This window comes from Carassius carassius, chromosome 31, assembly GCF_963082965.1.
Source record: "Carassius carassius chromosome 31, fCarCar2.1, whole genome shotgun sequence".
In the NCBI taxonomy this organism is placed as follows: domain Eukaryota; kingdom Metazoa; phylum Chordata; class Actinopteri; order Cypriniformes; family Cyprinidae; genus Carassius; species Carassius carassius.
The window spans coordinates 24,784,025-24,809,210 of NC_081785.1; the positions used below are offsets into that span (position 1 = coordinate 24,784,025).

Sequence of the window (25,186 nt, forward strand, 5' to 3'; positions counted from 1 at the left end):
GGTGTTCTGTCCTGAACAAACACCCATGGCCAAATTCAGTTATAGTCATAGCGCCACCTGCTGGTAACAGGAAGTGACAAGGTTAACACTGTTATGGACTCCTAGGAACATATTAAAAAGCATCAACGAGTGTTAAATAGGCTGGCAACATGCTAGATACATACTAATACATTCTAGCAACACTTAGCTAAGGGCTAAAGCATGCTACTAATGTAGTGAAAAGGAAGTTGCTGTAACTCAGGCAAGCAATGTCCGATCTTCCCCAAACTTCACACGTTTGATAGGTGTTTTGTTCTGAACAAACATCCATGACCAAATTCAGTTATAGTCATAGCGCCACCTGCTGGTAACAGGAAGTGACAAGGTTAACGCTGTTATGGACTCCTAGGAACAAATTAAAATGTGTCAAAAAGGGTTAAATATGCTGGCAACCTTCTAGAAGCATACTAAAACATGCTAGCAACACTTAGCTAAGTGCTAAAGCATGCTACTAATGCAGTGAAAAAGGAAGATGCTGTAACTCAGGCAAGCAATGTCCGATCTGCCCCAAACTTCACACGTTTGACAAGGGTCCTGTCATAAATAAATCAACATGCCCATATTCGGTTATAGTCATAGCGCCACCTGCTGGCAACAGGAAGTGTCATTTTTAACACTTTTATGCACTATTTGCAACACAGTAAAATATGCCATTGTGTGCTAATCATGCTAGAAATATTTTCAAACATTCTAGCAACACTTAGTATGTGCAAAACGATGCTATTAATACTATAAAACAGGAAGTTGTTGTAACTCATGCATACAATTCCCCATCTTACCCAAACATCAAATGTTTTATAAGAGTACTGGCCTGAACACAACTAAAGGCCAATATTCAATTCTAAGTATAGCGCCGCCTGCTGGCAACAGGAAATGAATTATTTTATACTAACTTAAACATGACTTGTCTGATCTGCCCGAAACTTTGCATGTTTGGTAAGAGTCCTGGCCTGAAGAAATGTACATGTCAATATTCTGTTATAATCATAGCGCCACCTGTTGGCAGCAGGAAATGTGGCAAAAATATTTACTATTTTATAAGCATATGGCCCAACGTTCACTGTTCCTTCTATGGGCACCAGGTGGTGGTGAGCCCGAGTGCGAGGGCCCTTTCATCGCTGCTTGCAGCTTTAATTAGGGCCCGAGCACCGAGGTGCGAGGACCCTCTTGTATCTGCTTTGTTTATTATTATTATTATTATTATTATTCTTATTCTCCCGAATGAATCGCATTTTTGAGGGCTTAAACATGCTCAAAAAGTCATGAAACTTTGCACACGCGTCAAACCTGGTGAAAATTTTCATCTGATATAGGATTCAGAAGAGGGTGTGGCAAAATGGCTCGACAGCGCCACCTATACTAAGAAAATCAACAGCCTTCCAGCTATGTTTCACGTACATGCACCAAGATTGGCACACATATGTACCACTCCAATACCTACACAAAAGTCTCTTGGAGCAAAATCCAAAACCCAACAGGAAGTCGGTTATTTTTAATTTTATGAGCAAATTTTGTGTCATTTTTGTCATTTCCATGCGTTGTATTTTAGCGAACTCCTCCTAGAGATTAATTCAGATCAACACCACATTTGGTATGCGTAATCTAAAGGCCTTTGCGATGTTAAATTGTGAAGATTTTGAGTTTTCGTTGAAGGGCGTGTCTGTGGCGGCCTGGCGAATTTTGATGATTCGCCATGAAAAATCAAGTTGCTATAACTCAGACATACAAAGTCCAACCTGCCCCAAACTTCACATATTTGATAAAACTCCGAACCTGAACAGATTGACATGCCCATATTCAGTTATAGTCATAGCGCCACCTATTGGCAACAGGAAGTGACATATTTTACACCGCAACGAACTACTCCTTGAAATTTTATGACATCAATGTCTTTTTTGTGGTCAGTCTAATCTAAAGGCCTGTGTGATGTTTAGTTGTGAAGATCTTGAGTTTTCGTTAAAAGACATGTCCATGGCACCGTGACGAAGTTCCATGTCTCGCCATGGGAATAAAAGTTGTTGTAACTCAGGCATAAAAAGTCCGATCATCCCCAAACTTCACATGTTTGATAAGAGTCCTAGCCTGAACAGATCTGAAGGCCAATATTCCATCGGGTGTGGCAAAATGGCTCGATAGCGCAACTTATACACTTTCAACGGAGTGCACCTCGAGCTATGTTTCACGTACATTTACAAAAATCGGTAAACACATGTAATACACCAATACCTACGAAAAAGTCTCTGGGCACGAAATCTGAATTCCAACAGGAAGTCGGTTATTTTGAATTTTCTCTGCAAAAATGGTGTTGTTTTGCCATTTTCAGGGGTTGTACTTTAACGAACTCCTCCTAGAGATTTATTCAGATCAACACCAAACTTGGTCAGTGTAATCTAAAGCCCTTTGCGATGTTAAATTTCGAAGATCTTGAGGTTTCGTTAAAGGGCGTGTCCATGGCGGCCTGATGATTCGCCATGAAAAAGGAAGTTGCTGTTACTCAGACATAAAATGTCCAATCTGCCCCAAACTTCACATGTTAGATAAGACTTCTGCCCTTAACAGATCAGGAGTTTTTGTTTACGGGCGTGTCCATGGCCCCATGACAAAATTTGATGTCTCCGCATAGCAAGAGAAGTTGTTGTAACTCAGGCATAAAATGTTCGCTCTTCCCCAAACTTCACATGTTCGATAAGAGTCCTGGCCTGAACACATCTGAAGGCCAATATTCCATTATAATGATGCCGCCACCTGCTGGCAACAGGACGATTGGCACATATATGGAATATACTGTACTTTGATATATTCCACTTATATTTATGACTTTAAATGCATATTTCTCACCGTTCACCTATTTACTAAAGCCACTCGCTGCCGGTGAGCCGGGTGCGAGGGCCCGTTCATCGCTGCTTGCAGCTTTAATTATCATTATTATTATTATTGCATATCCAATATTAAAACATATATCACAAATGTTTATTCTAACACAGATCAATTTTGTGCACATATCATTTCTTTTCGTTTATTCTTTTATCTGTTTTTTAACCTAAACCATATTCAAATACACATTCAAATGACCATAACTCAAACTATATCTATTTCGTTATTTAGTCATACCTACATAACTGAGCTCAAGTGCAGTGGTTCAGAAATTTGAAAATAGTAAATGTTGAGGTTTCACATATTGGCATATATTTGTAAGTGTGTGTTCTTATGGTGGCCATTGGCAAGGCTGTAGATCAGACAGGCCTAAATTTATGGCGAGACATACAGATGACCAGATGACTTTCCTCTTTTTTGTGTGTGCTTAGGTACTCTTTGAAATAATTGATTTATGTAAACAACCCTTAACTGGAGTAGCTTAGTTTTGATACAAGAACATTAAACCTTTGGCAGATTTGACTGTAGCTTCTAACCACTTTTATCTCCCTCTTTAATTCCTCACTCACTGTGTCTTCTGCTCTCCTTCAATCAACATTTGCATGCCAGGTCATATGTTCTGACTGGCATTCATTACACAAGGGGGTGATTTGCCTGTCACATAAACAGAGTAAATCCACACCCAGTAGCACAATCCTACAGCTGCATTGTCAGACAGTTCAGCCAGGCGACCAAAGGAACCATGCTCCCTGTGTTTTCGGGAAAGTTATGCCAGTGTCTCAGTGTAACACGGTTCCCTTCTATCCTGTTCCTTGGAGTTATTTATGTAGCCTATGTCCTTGTTGGAGGGCTGATCTTCTGGAAACTAGAAGGATGGTATGTGTTGCAACAGATTGATCTCCTGAAGGAGAAAAGAATGAAACTACTTGAGAAGTACCCATGTGTGGGTCAGAATGGTCTCCGAGAACTAGCACAGGTATGATTGGAGAGTAGATTTTACTTAAATTATATATATATATATATATATATATATATATATATATATATACATACATACATACATACATACATATATATATATATATATATATATATATATATATATATATTTTTTTTTTTACATAAACAACACCATCAGTGCTGGGTAGTAGGGAGTGTTTGATCAACTTTTTACATATTTTGTACACACACAAACACACACACACACATATTGTATATATATATATATATACAATATATATATAGAAATATATGAAGAAAAAATAATGAAGATCACCATTCAAGAAACCAAAACCAATTTGTGTTCGTTAATCAAGAAAGTTTATGATTGAATTTACTTTTGTTGGAAATTTGGAAATCTCTTCTATATAAAATGCTGTTTGTTGGTCTATTGTTAAGATCATAAACATGATTATTTAGCTCTTTCTGTACAATGAAATAGCCTTTTTGTTAAAAAGAATGTTTTCTGCTTAAGTAGATAATAATAAAAATAATAATGAAAATAAATGTTGAGAATGTAATAGTTTTGTTATAACAGTTTTGTTATAACAGTTTTGTTATAACAGCGTTATATGTAATTTACATGTGATTAATCACACACCCAGTTAGTGTTTTTTTTTTTTTGTCAGATCATTTATTACAAATAAGTACTCATTGCTTGCCATTACTGTTTTAAAGATGGTAAAAGTTGCATCCCTTAGTGGCTTGAGTCCAGACAGCAATGACACCGCAGATGGCTTCTGGAAATTTACCAGCTCATCTGTGTTTGCTGCAACTGTGGTCACAACTATTGGTGAGGAATGGGACACTTAACAGATTGAATTTGACAATCCAGTTTGTTGTGTGGCATCTATTATTATTTAAATCTAAGATTATTTAAAGTTTTCATCTTTTTACAGGCTATGGGAATATAGTTCCACTGACGACAGCTGGTCAAATCTTCTGTGTGTTTTTTGCTGTTTTTGGCATTCCCTTGAACGTAGTGATCCTAAATAGAGTTGGAAAATACATGCTGGCCATTGAGAGAAATTTTTGCAATTTTCTGGAGAAAAAAATTGATAGAGGGGTGAGAATTTAACTTTTATCTTTTACAGTCAGCATTAAAGATGATGTGGTGGGTTTTAATTCTAAACACACAAACAAATATGAACATATTTGTCTGTGATGAGCAATTAAAGTGGAAATGAACATGTTTGACCTTTACGTGCAAACCCACTGTACCCATGATTCTGTTCCTTCCCACAGAAATGTGTACGAATATCCATTCACAGTATATCCTTTGTGAGCTCAGCATTAATGTACTTTGTGGTTCCTATGCTGCTTTTTAAAGCGTATGAGGGATGGAGTTATGCTGAAGCCATTTATTACTGCTTCATAACACTCAGCACTATTGGATTTGGAGATTATGTTGCAGGTACGAGACTACACATACAAAAAAATGAGCAAACTATTTATACTTCAAATTTTATACTTCAATATTTTTAATTGTCAGCATGTACCCTAACTATATAACAAATTAATTATGATGCTTATGTTTTATGGTGCATTGTTATTAGATAAGGACCATATAGATATGTATTATTATTATTATTACATAAAGCCTTATTTTTTTTACTGTTAATACTCAGTTATTTACATTTTGTAATTATTCTTGCAGCCCTAGTCAGGAAGTGACATCACAGTTTGGGTTGTGTGTCATTCAAAATTTAGTTTGAATTTTCTTGAATTTGAATTTTGAATTGAGGTAACAAATAAGATGCAGAATTATAATTCAAATTTAAAACATATTTAAGCCAATAGAAAGAAACTCATATTACTGTTGTATGAATAGCATTTAATAATATATTTAACACATTAAATTTAAGTAAACCTTCATTTTCATTAGATATGGTGAAACACCCAGAAAATCTTCAAAATAGAGCTGGTATAATAAGGTTGCAGAATACAGTAAATAGGCATATTCAGTCAAAATTGTTGTAGTCATGATTTGTTTTCCTGCAAAACTTGTTGGATCAAATTCCTCTTTTGTGACTTCATTTCAATTTGCATTTCAATGGATTGATATTAAGTAAATTCATCATCATGACATTACAATTTAAAATTCAAATCCAATTTGATTAAAATTATATCATCCCAAACCTAATCTTTACATAATTGTTTTTCCTGCCAGATAACAACCCAGCGATAAACTACCCAGAGTGGTACAGCTGTCTAATTGCAGCCTGGATATTCTTTGGCCTGGCTTGGCTCGCTCTTCTGATCAATCACTCCATTGATTTACTGGAGAGTGTGAATGTTTACATGAGAGGAAGGCAGAATGCACAAGCACAAGTGGAGGAGTCCAAAGAACAGCCAAAAAAGGGACTGAAAGGGGAAGAAACATGAAAAATTAATTTAACAGTGGTATGAAAAACAGGAGGGTGTCTGGTGTATTAATAGTACTGTATCTATTCATCATAATGCTAACAATTAAAACAATATATGGTTAATTATTAATTTAAATACTCAATGTTTAAAGTATCCTTCGAATTTAAAATTGATAAAATTCAAATCATAGTTTCTTCTAAAAACTGAGCTAACTGTTTTGATTACCCAACAAAGTTTGTTTAAATCAGTAATGACATTTAAGCATCACGTGTCTGACTGATAATGTTTGACTTGAAAATCGCGTTTCGTTCACTTAAAATGAATTGCTATCACACCACAAACCATCAGGCCTGTAAAACTCACAATATTAAAAGAATGTGTTTATGTATTATATAAGACCATTATTATAACCATTCAGTGATATAAAACTAGAACACCAGTTCATAATCATTTTGTTAGAGTGTGAGTTATAAAATTACTTTGAGGGAAGGTCTAGCTTTTTAAAGGGATTTTCTATAGTTAATTTTTGATTTGTGGTATGTTAAGGTGTGTATAAATGCCACAATAGTTTTTCCTGCCCCAACATTGTCATACATTAACTCTTAAATACTTTTTTGTTTTGATATTTAATATACTTGTGATATGTAAATCTAAAATAAACTAATAAATACTGACAACATGTTATGTCATTGTACTACATGATATAGATCCTGATTCCTGAAAGAAAACAATCAAGCAGCCTATTGCTATGGTTTCCCTCTAAATGCTAACATGACTTCTGCATGCAAGGCTCTATTTAGTGCCAACTGACAAAACACACTCTAACCAAGTAATGTTCAAACATCCTGTGTCTACAACAGGCGCAGTGGTGTGTTGAGCATCACACTGAAAGAATTTCTGCTGTGTAACAGACAAGGATATATTATGGATCCCAGGAGTTCCAAGTATGTAGGGTGAATTCAGGTAAATAGGGCCATTTATGCTTGATTGTAATGTACATTGTCATAAACAGTAAATGGTCTTGAATTAAAGGAACACCGTTTCTTCAAATGATGCAATAAGTTCTGCTGAAGCAGTTTGACAATGGTGATTGTGGCCAAACCTCAAAGGAGAACTCCCTCATCACGAAAGGAAGTAAGCCCTTTGACATTATGATTTAATACATTTCTATATTGTAAGGTTGTTCTATTAATATAAACAAATATTGTGACAGGACCTGTTTTATTTTATACTGCAGGTAACAGATTAAAATGCTAAAAATAAAATTTTCTTGTAATATAGATATAGATGTTACTTTGGCTAGATAAAATGGTGGTTTTCATGAAAAGTGGGCCACCTTTAAGATTCTATAATTCTACTTTAATTCATTAAATACCTTGACATTGGATGATTATTTTATGACTGACATGAACAACTGACGCTAATTATTGTGCAGTCATGAATTTAAAGTCGGAGATGATGTCTCGGTCCACTGCAAACAGTGTTTTGAAAGATAGAAAATAAAATTATAATAATTAGACAAAAAAAAAAAAATGTGGTGCACAACAGTCGTGATGGCATTTCACGGACCAGTTTATGGCAGGGCCCCTCTTTAACTGCCATTGTGGAGGGAAATGTACCACACTGTGATTGGACCTTGGTGGAGGAACATAAACAAAAGTTCAGAAACATCAGAGAAGATGCCAAAACAACTGCCAGAAACCTCTAGCAGGACATGAAGGGAGACCTTCTGCACCCATGACTTCCTAAGAGAGGACTTCTCATTGGACTACATGTTGACCCTAACCACCAAACCCAATCCTAAACTGCCAAAATAAAATCCTGAGGATGCCGCAGCAGAAGCCAAAACAAAGGCAGGGCACAAAGATCTATCCAAATCCATTCATACCTATGTTTGGAGACCTTGAATGGATGTAAACTGAAATACATTCAGTTTACAGTTTATGTTAATGGCTATTGACTGTTAACACAACAGTTCGAGGATGCCTATTAAAGGGATAGTTCACCCAAAAATGAACTCAGGGAGGTGAATAAAGGCATCCTGTAGGAAATCAATGCATTTTTCTTAAGAACAATTTCCATAACTGTTGTACGTGCATTCATTCTGGCGGATGATGTAGGTCCGGTCTAGCGAAAACCAATGTTTATTTACAGGAGCAAAGGAAGCAAAGTTTCCTTACTTTAGCAAAGGATAACCAGTCTCCTCTTGTTTTATATCAAAATCCATGAATGCACATTCGACAGTTAGAGGAAGCTAGAGATTATGGTTTCTAAGGTTATAAATATGGATTTTTTTCTTACAAAAATATATTGATTCGCTAAAAGAGGCCTTTAGTCACCCCCATAGCTGTGTGTGACAATTTTTTTATTATGGATGGATCGCTTTATTGTACTCTTTTGGACTACTGACAAAAAACAAAACAAAAAAAAAAACCCTCACTCACTGCCATTTTAAAGCTTGGAAGAGCCAGGATATTTTTTAAATATAACTAGATTGGATTAGTCTGAAAGAAGAAAGTCACATACACCTAGGATGGCTTGAGGGTGAGTAAATTATGGGGTAATTTTCCTCTTTGGGGGAACTATCACTTTAACATATTATGGAATGAACAAATGATAGCTTTTTTTTTTTTTACAAATTTGGGCTCTATTTGCTCCTCATGGTAATGGTTTGAAAGGGGTTTGATAAAGAAATATTGAATGGGTAAAATGTTAAAAACACTGTTTAATGTTGTACTCTACTATATGCAAATTCATTCCACACTAGGGCAGGCAACACCATGGCCACCTTGGACACAATCACATTCCAGGAAAAGAGAGGCACCAGATTTCAATCTCCTCCCCATCCGAGAGGGATAAATGTCACCTTCCAACAGACACTCCTTGTTCTGAGTTTTATTTATTTATTTACCTTTATTTATATAGCACTTATAACAATACAGATTGTGACTAAGCAACTGAACAGCATTAAATAGGAAAATAGTGTGTCAATAATGCAAAAAGTCAAAAAGTTCTCCTCTGGCCAGATGAAACCAGCAGTTCAATTCAGATTGAGCAGAAGAATCATCTGTTTCCTGTGGTCTTGTTCCTGTGGCTGTCTAGGAGACAAGGTGCTGATCCACCATCTGGGCTGGATACGTACTGGATCCGGGTGACTGCAGTGACTGTCGGAATAAGAGAGAAACTAATTTTAGCGTAGATGCCATTGTTCTAACGATGTAGCATAGCACAAGTACATAGTGTGTTATGGGAAGTGTTCACGGTTCCGGTTTTCCTAATTAATTCAGCCTAAAAATACTTTAATGGATTTAAATATTAGAAATGTGTTAGCGTGCTATGTGTAAACCAGGTTAAAGAGGTAAGTCTTTAATCTAGATTTAAATTGACAGATTGTGTCTGCTTCCTGAACAATGTAAAAGTAGGTTAATCCAGAGTTTGGGCACTAAATAGGAAAAGGATCTGCCATCCGTAATTAATTTTGATATTCTAGGTATTATAAAATTGCCAGAGTTTTGAGAACACAGCGGACGTGGAGGATTATAGTGCAATAAGAGCTCATTTAAATACTGAGGTGCTAAACCATTTAGGGCTTTATAAGTAATAAGCAAAATTTTTAAATCTATACAATGTTTGACAGGTAGCCAGTGCAGTGTTGACAGAACCTGGCTAATATATTCATACATCCTGGTTCTAGTAAGAACTCTTGCTACTGCATTTTGGACCAGCTGGAGTTTATTAAAAATGCAAATCAACCACTAAATGAAGCATTACATTTATATATTTTTGAGATGGAAAAATGCAGGAGTTATTTGTGTAGTTGGCGTCTGTACTGCTTTTGAGCTCCATCATTATATTCTTTTATCGACTATTTTTAACTTAAAAATAAATTTTATACACCATCGTTTCCATTTATATAACGTGTGAATATATCCTCTATTGTATTCTACAACAAAAACAATCAGAGCGCCTCGCTATCACTATTTTTATTTTGATCTCCCGGTTCCGCTATTAGCTTATAGCCCGTTAGCATCAGCGGCGTGGTTGCAGCTAACTGCGCTTACATTGCTAATACTCTATTCACACACATTACCATTGCTTTACTCACTGTTACTTGCTTTAATGGCGGATGAATGTCTACCTTTGATTGCAGGTGGTGACACGCTCGAGCTGCATTCTGTGCAGCTTGAGGCCATGGGGAAGCAGATTCGCGACCTGGAGGTGAGGCAGGCCCAGCTGAGAGAGCGGAGAGCCGTGCTGGAATCATCCCGGGCTGACGCTCACAGGTCTTGGGTAAGTATACAGCGTGCTGTTAACAGTCCCACCACGTCTACTCCGTGTGTTTCTCTGCACAGGCCCGGTGCACCCAGGACGCGATCTTCCCAGATGTCCTTCACTCCGACGCCGGGACACCGCGGACCCTGGGTGCATCCACAGCAGAGGACGCGAGCCGGGCCCCGGGCGACGACTTCTCCCCCTCCTGCCTTCGAGATCTCCATCCGGAACCGCTTCGCTCCCCTCCGCGAGACAGGACGCGACACTGTGATCATCGGAGACTCCATCGTCCGACACGTCCGTGCTACGTTAGCCGAAGGTAAAGTGCACACTCATTGTTTCCCTGGTGCTCGTGTTCTCGATGTTTCTGCGCAGATACCCGTGATCCTGAAGGCCGACGAGAGCCCCAGAGCGGTCGTGCTTCACGCCGGGGTTAACGACACCACGGCAGACGGAGATGCTGAAGAGGGACGTCAGCAGCCTGATCGAGACGGTTCGCAGCACGACGCCCGCGGCGAGGATCATCGTTTTAAATGAATGGTTGTTGTCATGGTGTAAAGAACAGAAACTGCTATTTGTTAATAACTGGAATCTTTTCTGGGAGCGTCCTAGGCTGTTTCGAGCTGATGGCTTACACCCCAGCAGAGTCGGAGCGGAGCTGCTTTCTGACAACATCTCCAGGACACTTCGCTCCATGTGACTAGTAAGACAATTCTCAAATAACTATTATGATGAGTTTTGTTCCACCCGCTTAAATGATAAAAGTACTTGCGCTGTAAAAACTATTAAGACTGTGTCTGTTCCCCGAATAGTGAGGTCAAAATATAAATATAATGTAGGATCTAGAAAAAATCTTATCGTAATTAAACCAGAAACATGTAAAGTAAAAGAACAAAAACTATTTTTAAAGTTTGGGCTCATAAATATAAGATCACTCACACCCAAAGCAGTTATTGTAAATGAAATGATCACAGATAATAGTTTTGATGTACTCTGCTTGACTGAAACCTGGCTAAAACCAAATTATTATTTTGGTCTAAATGAGTCTACTCCACCAAACTACTGTTATAAGCATGAGCCACGTCAGAATGGTCGTGGCGGAGGTGTTGCAACAATATATAGTGATATTCTCAATGTTACCCAGAAAACAGGATACAGGTTTAACTCTTTTGAAATACTTCTGCTAAATGTTACACTGTCAGACATGCAAAAGAAATCTAATGTATCTCTTGCTCTGGCTACTGTGTATAGACCACCAGGGTCGTATACAGAATTCCTAAAAGAATTTGCAGATTTCCTCTCAGACCTTCTAGTTACAGTTGATAAGGCGCTAATCATGGGAGATTTTAATATTCACGTTGATAATACAAATGATACATTAGGACTTGCGTTTACTGACCTAATAAACTCCTTTGGAGTCAAGCAAAATGTCACCGGGCCCACTCATCATTTTAATCATACACTAGATTTAATTATATCTCAAAGTCAAAGTCAAAGTCACCTTTATTTATATAGCGCTTTAAACAAAATACATTGCGTCAAAGCAACTGAACAACATTCATTAGGAAAACAGTGTCAATAATGCAAAAATGATAGTTAAAGGCAGTTCATCGTTGGATTCAGTTATGTCATCTCTGTTCAGTTAAATAGTGTCTGTGCATTTATTTGCAATCAAGTCAACGATATCACTGTAGATGAAGTGTGCACAACTAAGCAAGCCAGAGGCGACATCGGCAAGGAACCGAAACTCCATCGGTGACAGAATGGAGAAAAAAACCTTGGGAGAAACCAGGCTCAGTTGGGGTGCCAGTTCTCCTCTGACCAGACGAAACCAGTAGTTCAATTCCAGGCTGAAGCAAAGTCAGATTGTGCAGAAGAATCATCTGTTTCCTGTGGTCTTGTCCTGGTGCTCCCTGGTCTCCGCTGTCTTTCAGGGATGTAGAGGTCCTTTCTAGGTGCTGATCCACCATCTGGTCTGGATACGTACTGGATCCGGGTGACTGCAGTGACCCTCTGATCTGAACACAGACTGGATCTGGTGGCCACGGTGACCTCGGAACAAGAGAGAAACAGACAAATATTAGAGTAGATGCCATTCTTCTAATGATGTAGCAAGTACATAGGGTGTTATGGGAAGTGTTTCCGGTTCCGGTTTACCTAATTAATGCAGCCTAAAAATCCTTTAACAGATTTGAATATTAAAAGCATATTAGTATGTTATGTGTATGCCAGGTTAAAGAGATGGGTCTTTAATCTAGATTTAAACTGCAAGAATGTGTCTGCCTCCCGAACAATGTTAGGTAGGTTATTCCAGAGTTTAGGTGCCAAATAGGAAAAGGATCTTCCGCCCGCGGTTGATTTTTATATTCTAGGTATTATCAAATTGCCTGAGTTTTGAGAAAGTAGCGGACGTAGAGGATTATAATGTAAAAGGAGCTCATTCAAATACTGAGGTGCTAAACCATTCAGGGCTTTATAAGTAATAAGCAATATTTTAAAATCTATACGATGTTTGATAAGGAGCCAGTGCAGTGTTGACAGGACCGGGCTAATATGGTCATACTTCCTGGTTCTAGTAAGAACTCTTGCTGCTGCATTTTGGACTAGCTGTAGTTTGTTTACTAAGCGTGCAGAACAACCACCCAATAAAGCATTACAATAATCTAACCTTGAGGTCATAAATGCATGGATTAACATTTCTGCATTTGACATTGAGAGCATAGGCAGTAATTTAGATATATTTTTGAGATGGAAAAATGCAGTTTTACAAATGCTAGAAACGTGGAAACGTTTCTAAGGAAAGATTGCGATCAAATAGCACACCTGTTACGGATCACTCAGAGACAGAGGAGTAACAGATGAAAGATGTTATTTATTGAATGGACACAAGCAGAGGAGCGGGAAGTGAGGAGTGGATGGGTGTTGGGATCTGTGCCGGGAAGGAGGGGACCACACACACGCACCGTGGGGTTTTAGGAGGATCTTGGAGGTAATCCTTGGAGAGAAGATGGAAGAAGAGTCTTCGGAGGTTATCCTTGGAGAGAAGGTAAAGAGGAGTTAGTCCTAATAGTTAGCGCAGGAATGATTTTGTCGCGAACGTGACCGGACAATGACTGGATGCGTGTGTGTGGCTTTTGTGGTGCTGTGGTGGATGATAGGTGATGTGGAACAGGTGGTGATGATTAGTATTCAGGTGAGGGTGTGCGCCATGATTGTGTGGAGGTGGAACCTGGCGTGTTTGTGACAACACCTAGGTTCCTAACTGATGACGAAGAATTGACAGAGCAACCATCAAGTCTTAGACAGTGTTCTAGGTTATTACAAGCGGAGTGTTTAGGTCCTATAATTAACACCTCTGTTTTTTCAGAATTTAGCAGTAAGTAATTACTCGTCATCCAGTTTTTTATATCGACTATGCAATCCATTAGTTTTTCAAATTGGTGTGTTTCACCGGCCTGCGAAGAAATATAGAGCTGAGTATCATCAGCATAACAGTGAAAGCTAACACCATGTTTCCTGATGATATCTCCCAAGGGTAACATATAAAGCGTGAAGAGTAGCGGCCCTAGTACTGAGCCTTGGGGTACTCCATACTGCACTTGTGATCGATAGGATACATCTTCATTCACTGCTACGAACTGATGGCGGTCATATAAGTACGATTTAAACCATGCTAATGCACTTCCACTGATGCCAACAAAGTGTTCAAGTCTATGCAAAAGAATGTTGTGGTCAATTGTGTCAAACGCAGCACTAAGATCCAATAAAACTAATAGAGAGATACATCCACGGTCAGATGATAAGAGCAGATCATTTGTAACTCTAAGGAGAGCGGTCTCAGTACTATGATACGGTCTAAATCCTGACTAGAAATCCTCACAAATATACCATTTTTCTCTAAGAAGGAATATAATTGTGAGGATACCACCTTTTCTAGTATCTTGGACAGAAAAGGGAGATTCAAGATTGGTCTATAATTAACTAGTTCTTTAGGGTCAAGTTGTGGTTTTTTGATGAGAGGCTTAATAACAGCCAGTTTGAAGGTTTTGGGGACATATCCTAATGACAATGAGGAATTAATAATAGTCAGAAGATGATCTATGACTTCTGGAAGCACCTCTTTTAGGAGCTTTGATGGTATAGGGTCTAACATACATGTTGTTGGTTAAGATGATTTAACAAGTTTATACAATTCGTCCTCTCCTATGGTAGAGAATGAGTGGAACTGTTCCTCAGGGGGTCTATAGTGCACTGTCTGATGTGATACTGTAGCTGACGGCTGAATGGTTGCAATTTTATCTCTAATAGTATCGATTTTAGAAGTAAAGTAGTTCATAAAGTCATTACTGCTGTGGTGTTGGGAAATGTCAACACTTGTTGAGGCTTTATTTTTCCTTAATTTAGCCACTGTATTGAATAAATACCTGGGGTTATGTTTGTTTTCTTCTAAAAGAGAAGAAAAGTAAACGGATCTAGCAGTTTTTAATGCTTTTCTGTAGCATATGTTACTTTCCCGCCAAGCAATACGAAATACCTCTAGTTTTGTTTTCCTCCAGCTGCGCTCCATTTTTCGGGCTTCTCTCTTTAGGGTGCGAGTATGCTCATTATACCATGGTGTCAAACTGTTTTCCTTAACCTTCCTTAAGTGTAAAGGAGCAACTTTATTTAAGTGAAGTGAAGTGACATTCGGCCAAGTATGGTGACCCATACTCAGAATTTGTGCTCTGCATTTAACCCATCCGAAATGCACACACACAGAGCAGTGAACACACACACACTGTGAGCACACACCCGGAGCAGTGGGCAGCCATTTATGCTGCGGCGCCCGGGGAGCAGTTGGGGGTTCGATGCCTTAAAAGATGATCGCGACCACGTCCCTCTGATCTTAGCCAAAAGGCCGAGAAGCGATGTGCTAGAAAAGAAAGTGCTAGAAAAGTGCTAGAAAAGAGAGAGTCCATAGTTTCTGTTACATCATCAAGTTGTTCTGAGGTTTTGGATATGCTAAGGAATTTGGTTACACCAGGAAGATAACTTAAAAAGCAGTCTTTTGTGGTAGAAGTTATGGTTCTTCCATACTTGTAACAAGAAGTAGAATTTACAATTTTGGCTATATGAAGTTTGCACAGAACTAAATAATTATCTGAGATATCATCACTTGGCTGAATAATTTCAACACCATCAACATCAATTCCATGTGACAGTATTAAATCTAGAGTATGATTTCGACAATAAGTAGGTCCTGAAACGTGTTGTCTAACACCAATAGAGTTCAGAATGTCTATAAATGCTGATCCCAATGCATCTTTTTCATTATCAACATGGATATTAAAATCACCAACTATTAAAACGTTATCTGCAGCCAGAACTAACTCGTATGTAAAATCACCAAACTCTTTAATAAAGTGTGTATGGTGCCCTGGTGGCCTGTATACAGTAGCCAGTACAAACATAACAGGGGATTTATCATTAACATTTGTTTCTCTGGATAATGTTATATGAAGCACCATTACTTCAAACGAGTTATACTTGAAGCCTGCCCTCTGAGAAATCCTGAAAACGTTGTTATAAATTGAAGCAACACCTCCACCTCCACCTTTGCCTTTTAGACGCGGATCATGTTTATAACAGTGATCTTGGGGGGTGGACTCATTTAAAATAATGCAATCATCAGGTTTTAGCCAGGTTTCTGTCAAACAGAGTACATGTATATTATGATCAGTGATCATATTATTTACAAAAAGTGTTTTCGTAGAAAGGGATCTGATATTCAATAAGCCAAGCTTTATCATTTGTTTATCCGTATTGCTTCTGTTTTTTATTTGTTGAACCTCAATTAAATTCTTAATCTTAACTTGGTTTGGACGTTTTTTGTATTTTCTAGTTCGGGGAACAGACACAGTCTCTATAGTGTGATATCTAGGTGAAAAAGTCTCTATGTGCTGAGAATTAGCTGACCTCTGTGACGGGAGGCAGCTAGCAGACGGTCGGTTTTAGCCAGTCTGTCTGCTTCCTGACCTGGGCCCCAGTTAGTCAAGTAGTCAAGATCTCATGGAATCGATCTTACTGCTATAGATATTGTACCTCAAAGTGATGATATTACAGACCATTTCCTTGTATCGTGCATGCTGCGTATAACTGATATTAACTATATGTCTCAGCTTTACCGTCTGGGCAGAACTATTCCAGCCACCAAAGAAAGATTCGCAAATAACCTGCCTGATCTATCTCAACTGCTATTTGTACCCAAAAATACACATGATTTAGACGAAATGACTGACAACATGGGCACTATTTTCTCTAATACATTAGAAACTGTTGCCCTCATCAAATTTAAAAAGGTTAGAGAAAAACGTACTGTGCCATGGTATAACAGTAATACTCACTCTCTCAAGAAAGAAACTCATAGTCTTGAACGCAAATGGAGAAAAACTAACTTGGAAGTTTTTAGAATTGCATGGAAAAACAGTATGTCCAGCTATAGACAGGCTCTCAAAACTGCTAGGGCAGAACATATACACAAACTCATTGGAAATATCCAAAACAATCCAAGGTTTTTATTTAGCACAGTGACTAAATTAACAAATTACCAGACGCCACCTGATTCAAATACTCCACCAACGTTAAATAGTAATGACTTTATGAATTTCTTCACTGATAAAATAGATAGCGAATACAATAGCGAATGTAGATTCTACAGCGTCTAACACTTCAGTTTCATCAATCGCACCCAAAGATAAACTGCAGTGCTTTATAACTATAGGACAGGAAGAGCTAAATAAACTTATCACTGTATCTAAACCAACAACATGTTTATTAGATCCTTGTACCCACTAAATTACTGAAAGAGTTGTTACCTGTAGCCGAAGAAGCACTTCTCAATATCATTAACTCGTCGTTATCTTTAGGTCACGTCCCAAAACCATTCAAGTTGGCGGTTATCAAGCCTCTTGTTAAGAAACCAAAACTAGATCCTAGTGCACTGGCAAATTATAGGACTATTTCAAATCTTCCATTTATGTCTAAAATTTTAGAAAAAGTCGTGTCTGCTCAATTGAACACCTTCCTGCATAAAAATGATCTGTATGAAGAATTTCAGTCAGGTTTCAGGCCCCACCATAGCACAGAAACTGCACTTGTTAAAATTACAAATGACCTGCTTCTTGCGTCAGATCAAGGCTGTATCTCATTTCTAGTCTTACTTGATCTTAGTGCTGCGTTCGACACCATAGATCATGTAATACTCATAGATCGATTACAAAACTATACAGGTATTCAAGGGCAGGCTCTAAGATGGTTTAGATCCTACCTGTCCGATCGCTACCATTTTGTTTACTTAAATGGGGTGTCATCTCATTTATCATCAGTAAAATATGGAGTGCCACAAGGATCCGTCCTAGGTCCCCTTCTATTTTCAATATACATGTTGCCCCTTGGTAATATTATTAGAAAATACGGAATTAGCTTCCACTGTTATGCTGATGATACTCAGCTATATATCTCAACAAGACCAGATGAAACTTCTCAATTATCTAAGCTGACAGAGTGTGTTAAAAATGTAAAAGATTGGATGACAAATAATTTTCTCCAATTAAATTCGGATAAGACAGAGATATTAATTATTGGACCAAAAAAAAACACTACACAGAATCTTGTAGATTACAATCTGCAACTAGATGGATGTACTGCTACTTCCTCTACAGTCAGAAATCTGGGTGTTATATTAGACAGCAATTTGTCTTTTGAAATCATATTTCCAATGTTACAAAAACTGCATTCTTCCATCTTAGAAACATTGCCAAGCTACGAAACATGTTGTCTGTTTCTGATGCAGAAAAGCTAGTTCATGCATTCATGACCTCTGTGACGGGAGGCAGCTAGCAGACGGTCGGTTTTAGCCAGTCTGTCTGCTTCCTGACCTGGGCCCCAGTTAGTCAAGTAGTCAAGATCTCATGGAATCGATCTTACTGCTATAGATATTGTACCTCAAAGTGATGATATTACAGACCATTTCCTTGTATCGTGCATGCTGCGTATAACTGATATTAACTATATGTCTCAGCTTTACCGTCTGGGCAGAACTATTCCAGCCACCAAAGAAAGATTCGCAAATAACCTGCCTGATCTATCTCAACTGCTATTTGTACCCAAAAATACACATGATTTAGACGAAATGATTGACAACATGGGCACTATTTTCTCTAATACATTAGAAACTGTTGCCCTCATCAAATTTAAAAAGGTTAGAGAAAAACGTACTGTGCCATGGTATAACAGTAATACTCACTCTCTCAAGAAAGAAACTCATAGTCTTGAACGCAAATGGAGAAAAACTAACTTGGAAGTTTTTAGAATTGCATGGAAAAACAGTATGTCCAGCTATAGACAGGCTCTCAAAACTGCTAGGGCAGAACATATACACAAACTCATTGGAAATATCCAAAACAATCCAAGGTTTTTATTTAGCACAGTGACTAAATTAACAAATTACCAGACGCCACCTGATTCAAATACTCCACCAACGTTAAATAGTAATGACTTTATGAATTTCTTCACTGATAAAATAGATAGCGAATACAATAGCGAATGTAGATTCTACAGCGTCTAACACTTCAGTTTCATCAATCGCACCCAAAGATAAACTGCAGTGCTTCCACTGTTATGCTGATGATACTCAGCTATATATCTTAACAAGACCAGATGAAACTTCTCAATTATCTAAGCTGACAGAGTGTGTTAAAAATGTAAAAGATTGGATGACAAATAATTTTCTCCAATTAAATTCGGATAAGACAGAGATATTAATTATTGGACCAAAAAAAAACACTACACAGAATCTTGTAGATTACAATCTGCAACTAGATGGATGTACTGCTACTTCCTCTACAGTCAGAAATCTGGGTGTTATATTAGACAGCAATTTGTCTTTTGAAATCATATTTCCAATGTTACAAAAACTGCATTCTTCCATCTTAGAAACATTGCCAAGCTACGAAACATGTTGTCTGTTTCTGATGCAGAAAAGCTAGTTCATGCATTCATGACCTCTAGACTGGACTATTGTAATGCACTTCTAGGTGGTTGTCCTGCTTCGTCAATAAACAAGCTACAGGTAGTCCAAAATGCAGCAGCTAGAGTCCTTACGAGGTTAAGAAAATATGATCAAATTACCCCAATTTTACAGTCTCTGCACTGGCTACCTATTAAGTTCCGTATCAGTTACAAATTATCATTACTTACCTATAAGGCCCTAAATGGTTTAGCTCCTGCATACCTAACTAGCCTTCTACCACGCTACAACCCATCACGCACCTAAGGTCACAAAACGCTGGACTTTTGGTAGTTCCTAGGATAGCAAAGTCCACTAAAGGAGGTAGAGCTTTCTCACATTTGGCTCCCAAACTCTGGAATAGCCTTCCTGATAATGTTCGGGGTTCTGACACACTCTCTCTGTTTAAATCTAGATTAAAAACGCATCTCTTTCGCCAAGCATTCAAATAATGTATCTCTTAAATTGTGAGTGCAGTTGCATCTGATCAAATGTGCATTTTTATTCATTAGCTTGGGTTAAACTAATTTTACTTTGTTGGATCAGCAGCTATGCTAACTAGGATTTACACAAGCTCCAGTCTGGATCCAGAACGATGATGCTGACCCTCAGAGGAACCCAGATGATGCTAACCCTGAATCAACACACAGAACTAACAATTATTGTTATATGTGTGACTGCATCATATAATAATTATTAATTAATAATATTAATAATGTTCATCGTCTAGCTGACTACGTCTTGTATTAATTTTTTCTAAAATCCTGTCAAACGTGCACAAACTGACAGTCACCACCATAAGCTACTACTAAATATTGTAGAAACATAATTTTCTGTAAAGTTGCTTTGTAACGATTTGTATTGTAAAAAGCGCTATACAAATAAACTTGAATTGAATTGAATTGTAGCCTTTTACAAATGCTAGAAATGTGGCTTTCAATGGAAAGATTGTTCAAGTTCAAGTAGCATACATAGATTCCTAACTGATGATGAAGATTTGACAGAGCAGCCATCAAGTTTTAGACAGCATTCTAGGTTATTACATGCAGAGTTTTTAGGTCCTATTATTAACACCTCTTTTTTAGTAATTTAGCAGTAAGAAATTACTCCTCATCCAGGTTTTTATATTGATTATGCATTCCATTAACTTTTCAAATTGGTATATTTCTCTGGGCCACTGTTATCATTAGCATATCAGTGAAAGCTAACACCATGCTTCCTGATTATGTCTCCCAAGGGTAACATGTAAAGGCTATTACTGAGCCTTGAGGTACTCCATACTGGACTTGTGATCGATATGATACATCTTCATTCATTGAAATGAATTGATGGTCCAGTTGCAAAGGACACAGCATTGACGGACCTCATCTGATTCATGCAATTCTGAAAGCAGTGCAGCCCAGTCTGAAAAGGATGTCTGCATTGGCAGACACTGCCTGAAACACACAGCTCCACAGCAACACAGACAGACTGTGTGAAGACAGAAATCCACAGACAGACTACCCTGTGAAGATACAGATACAGATCCCCTGTAATGACCTTGTCTCAGACGACCACCAGGACAGACAGGAAAAGATGATTCTTCTGCACAGTCCGACTTTGTTATAGCCTGAAATTGAACTGCTGGTTTCATCTGGCCAGAGGAGAACTGGCCCCTCGACTGAGCCTGGTTTCTCCCAAGATTTTTTCTCCATTCTGTCACCGATGGAGTTTTGGTTCCTTGCTGCTGTCACCTCTGGCTTGCTTAGTTGGGGACACTTTATTTACAGTTCTTTATTAACAATGTTAGGTAGGTTATTCCAGAGTTTAGGCACCAAATAGGAAAAGGATCTGCCGCCCGCAGTTGAGTTTGATATTCTAGGTATTATCAAATTGCCTGAGTTTTGAGAACATAGCAGACGTGGAGGATTATAATGTAACAGGAGATTATTCAAATACTGAGGTGCTTAACCATTCAGGGCTTTATAAGTAATAAGCAATATTTTAAAATATATACGATATTTGATAGGGAGCAAGTGCAGAGTTGACAGGACCGGGCTAATATGGTCATACTTCCTGGTTCTAGTAAGAATTCTTGCTGCTGCATTTTGGACTAGCTGTAGTTTGTTTACTAAGTGTGCAGAACAACCACCCAATAAAGCATTACAATAATCTAACCTTGAGGTCATAAATGCATGGATTAACATTTCTGCATTTGACATTGAGAGCATAGGCGGTAATTTAGATATATTTTTGAGATGGAATAATTGCAGTTTTACAAATGCTAGAAACGTGGATTTCTAAGGAAAGATTGCTATCAAATAACACACCTAGGTTCCTAACTGATGACAAAGAATTGAAAGAGCAGTCATCTTAGACAGTGTCTTAGACAGTGTTCTATGTTAATACATGCAGAGTTTTTAGGTCCTATAATTAACACCTCTATTTTTTTCAGAATTTAGCAGTAAGAAATTACTCGTCATCCAGTTTTTTATATCGACTATGCATTCCAATCTTTCCTCTAGTAGAGAATGAGTGGAACTGTTCCTCAGGGGTCTATTGTGCACTGTCTGATGCGGTTACAATTTTATCTCTAACAGTATCGATTTTAGAAGTAAAGTAGTTCATAAAGTCATTACTGCTGTGATGTTGGGAAATGTCCACACTTGTTGAGGCTTTATTTTTCATTAATTTAGCCACTGTATTGAATAAATACCTGGGGTTATTTTGGTTTTCTTCTAAAAGAGAAGAAAATTAATCGGATCTAGCAGTTTTTAATGCTTTTCAGTAGGATAGGTTACTTTCCCGCCAAGCAATACGAAATACCTCTAGTTTTGTTTTCCTCCAGCTGCGCTCCATTTTTCGGGCTGCTCTCTTTAGGGTGCGAGTATGCACATTATACCATGGTGTCAGACTGGTTTCCTTAAACTTCCTTAAGCATAAAGGAGCAACTGTATTTAGAAAGCTAGAAAAGAGAGAGTATATAGTTTTTGTTACATCATCAAGTTGTTCTGAGGTTTTGGATATGCTAAGGAATTTGGATACATCAGGAAGATAAAAATTAAAAAGCAGTCTTTTGTGGTAGAAGTGATGGTTCTACCCAGTTCTTAATTTGTAAATTGCGAGGTCCCGGAACAAAGCAGGGTAACGGATCCGGCATGTGATTACAGGAAGGAGAGGAAACGGAGCATTGGCGCAATCACATTGCTGGACCAGTTTAGGAGCGTGCATTTGTTGGTTTTAGAGTCTGTAAGGCCGGCGACACACTGGATGCATAGCGTAAGCGTCTCAGCTGCGTATAGATATACATGTAATTTAAAAAATAAATAAATAATTATCGATTTTCAAATATTGCACCTGTCTATTTTGGCGTCAATACTGTTGACAGTGTCCTTTATCAGTAGGCTTTATATTCATGTTCAACATACGGGGTGGTGATGGTGCAGTGGATAAGACAAATGTGCTTGGTGTGAGAGACCCGGGTTTGACCCGGATTCGAATCCACTGTGAGACACCAATGTGTTCCTGAGCAAGACACTTAACCCCTAGTTGCTCCAGAGGCGTGCGACCTCTGACATATATAGCAATTGTAAGTCGCTTTGCGTCAGCTAAATGAATAAATGTAAATGTAACATGAAGTATAGATATTGTTGTCATGAAGACAAGAGCCTGGTCTGTCTGCGGGCTCCCTCTATGTCACCTACAGCTGCAGCAGTGCGCCAGCGCTGCATCAGGCACAGTTCTGGTGTGTAAAAACGCAAGGCAGCCGCCATGCTACTGACTCGCAGCAGAAACGCCACGCTCACGCCATGCAGCCAGTGTGTCACTGGCCTAAGGTCATAAACAACATTGGAAATGCCATGTGATTTTAAAACAACAATTTCCAGTCCTAAAAGTGTTTTGAAAAAGTTGTGTAATTTTATTTTTCAAATCTCGGTATAAAAGAGTTATATTTAATCAGGTCCTAAATTTCGGTGGGGGACTGTGTGTAGCTATATCGCATGGTTTTAATAATAATTATTTATTTAATAATAATTATTTATAATTATTTAATAATAATTATTTATAATTATTTAATAATAATTATTTATAATAATTATTTATAATAATTATTTATAATAATTATTTAATAATTATTATTTAATAATAATAATTCTCGCAGATTTCAAGTTTATAATGAGGGAAATTCCTGCATTTATTCAACATAGGTTTGAATAATAAAATAAATCCACACAAACTATAAGATTAAATCAGTCATTCGAATCCAAGAAATGAAAGCTTTAGCCTAAGTTCTGCCAGGAAGACTCAATTACTTCATCACTAATTACCTTCCTCATTATCCAATCATGTCTTTATACTTTGGTATAAAAGATCGTACTTACACATGTTTGAGTTCACAGATGCCGACGTGATAACAACCGCAGATTCCGACACGATTGTTCCTTGCTCAAGCTGACGCGTTTATTGATTTACTCGCTATAGTTAAGTTTGTGTCCTGCAAACTATAGCGAGTTCGACGTTCCTCTAAGATGTACACGAGATCGCTGGCTTTACTCCGCGTCGCGGTGATTATCTGCGGTCATTAGTGTCGGATGATATACAAGCCTTGGCTTTTCCGGCAGAGGATGTGAAACATTGGCGGAGTTCGCGTGCTTTCCAGGGTTGCCAGGTTTTCTCAAAACCGTCAGTTACTACTAAAAATAGCCAATCGCGTTCAAAAAGGGGTTTCTCGAAAGAATTCACATTCTAGGGGCTATGTATTGTAGTGATAGTGTAGTTGTATAGAAACTAACCACTAGGTGTCAGTATTATACTTGCTTGTAGTATACAGAGACAGAGAGTTAGACCATCACATGTGTTGTTGCTGTTCCTGCTCGCAACCTGAAAGTGAATTAAAAGATAAGTTTAATTACAAACAGTTTCTTCATTGAAATAAGAAACATTACATGGTACCAGGAGTGGTCATGGAAAGTGTTAAACCGCCTGACGCTGTAAACTGGACTGGAAACATTGATCACGAATGGCGAATGTTCAAACAGAGATTCACGCTGTACTTGCAAGCAGTGGGCTTGGATGAAGCGTCGGATGCACGCAAGATTGCATTGCTTCTCACCGTCGCGGGACCTCAGTCAATAGAAGTGTTTAACACACTCGTGTTTGCACAGGCCGAGGACAAAGGCAAATATGACGTGGTGATGGAAAAGTTTGATGTACACTGCACACCAAGAAAAAACGAGACTTTTGAGAGGTATGTTTTTCGCTCTCGTCTACAACAACAAGGAGAGACGTTTGACAGTTTCTTAGTTGATTTAAAGTTGAAAGCTAAAACATGCAATTTCGGACTGTTGCAAGATTCAATGGTTCGTGACCAAATTGTGTTCGGCATCAATGATAAAAAAGTGAGAGAGAGGCTTTTGAGAGAGACGGAGCTAACCTTGAATGAAGCAGTGCGGATATGTCATGCCAGTGAGATAGCTATTCAGCATGCTAAAACTTTTAGTGAACACACAAAGATGAGCGGGAGTGACAATTCAGCCGTAGCTGCAGTAACAGAGAAGATGCAGAAAAGCGGAATGAGTAAACTGAAACAGCAGAAAGAACTGTTTAACT

At 38.1% G+C, this 25,186-nt stretch overlaps 1 protein-coding gene across 1 annotated transcript; it reads left to right on the forward strand.

Annotated features, from left to right (window-relative positions):
• The first annotated feature begins 3,635 nt into the window (after positions 1-3,635).
• On the forward strand, positions 3,636-6,782 carry LOC132112128 (potassium channel subfamily K member 16-like). The gene is made up of 5 exons (XM_059519710.1): positions 3,636-3,889; positions 4,591-4,705; positions 4,812-4,978; positions 5,158-5,326; positions 6,083-6,782. The coding sequence occupies exons 1-5, from the start codon at positions 3,656-3,658 to the stop codon at positions 6,295-6,297; spliced, it is 900 nt and encodes a 299-aa protein (XP_059375693.1). The 5' UTR covers positions 3,636-3,655; the 3' UTR covers positions 6,298-6,782.
• Positions 6,783-25,186: the final 18,404 nt, after the last annotated feature.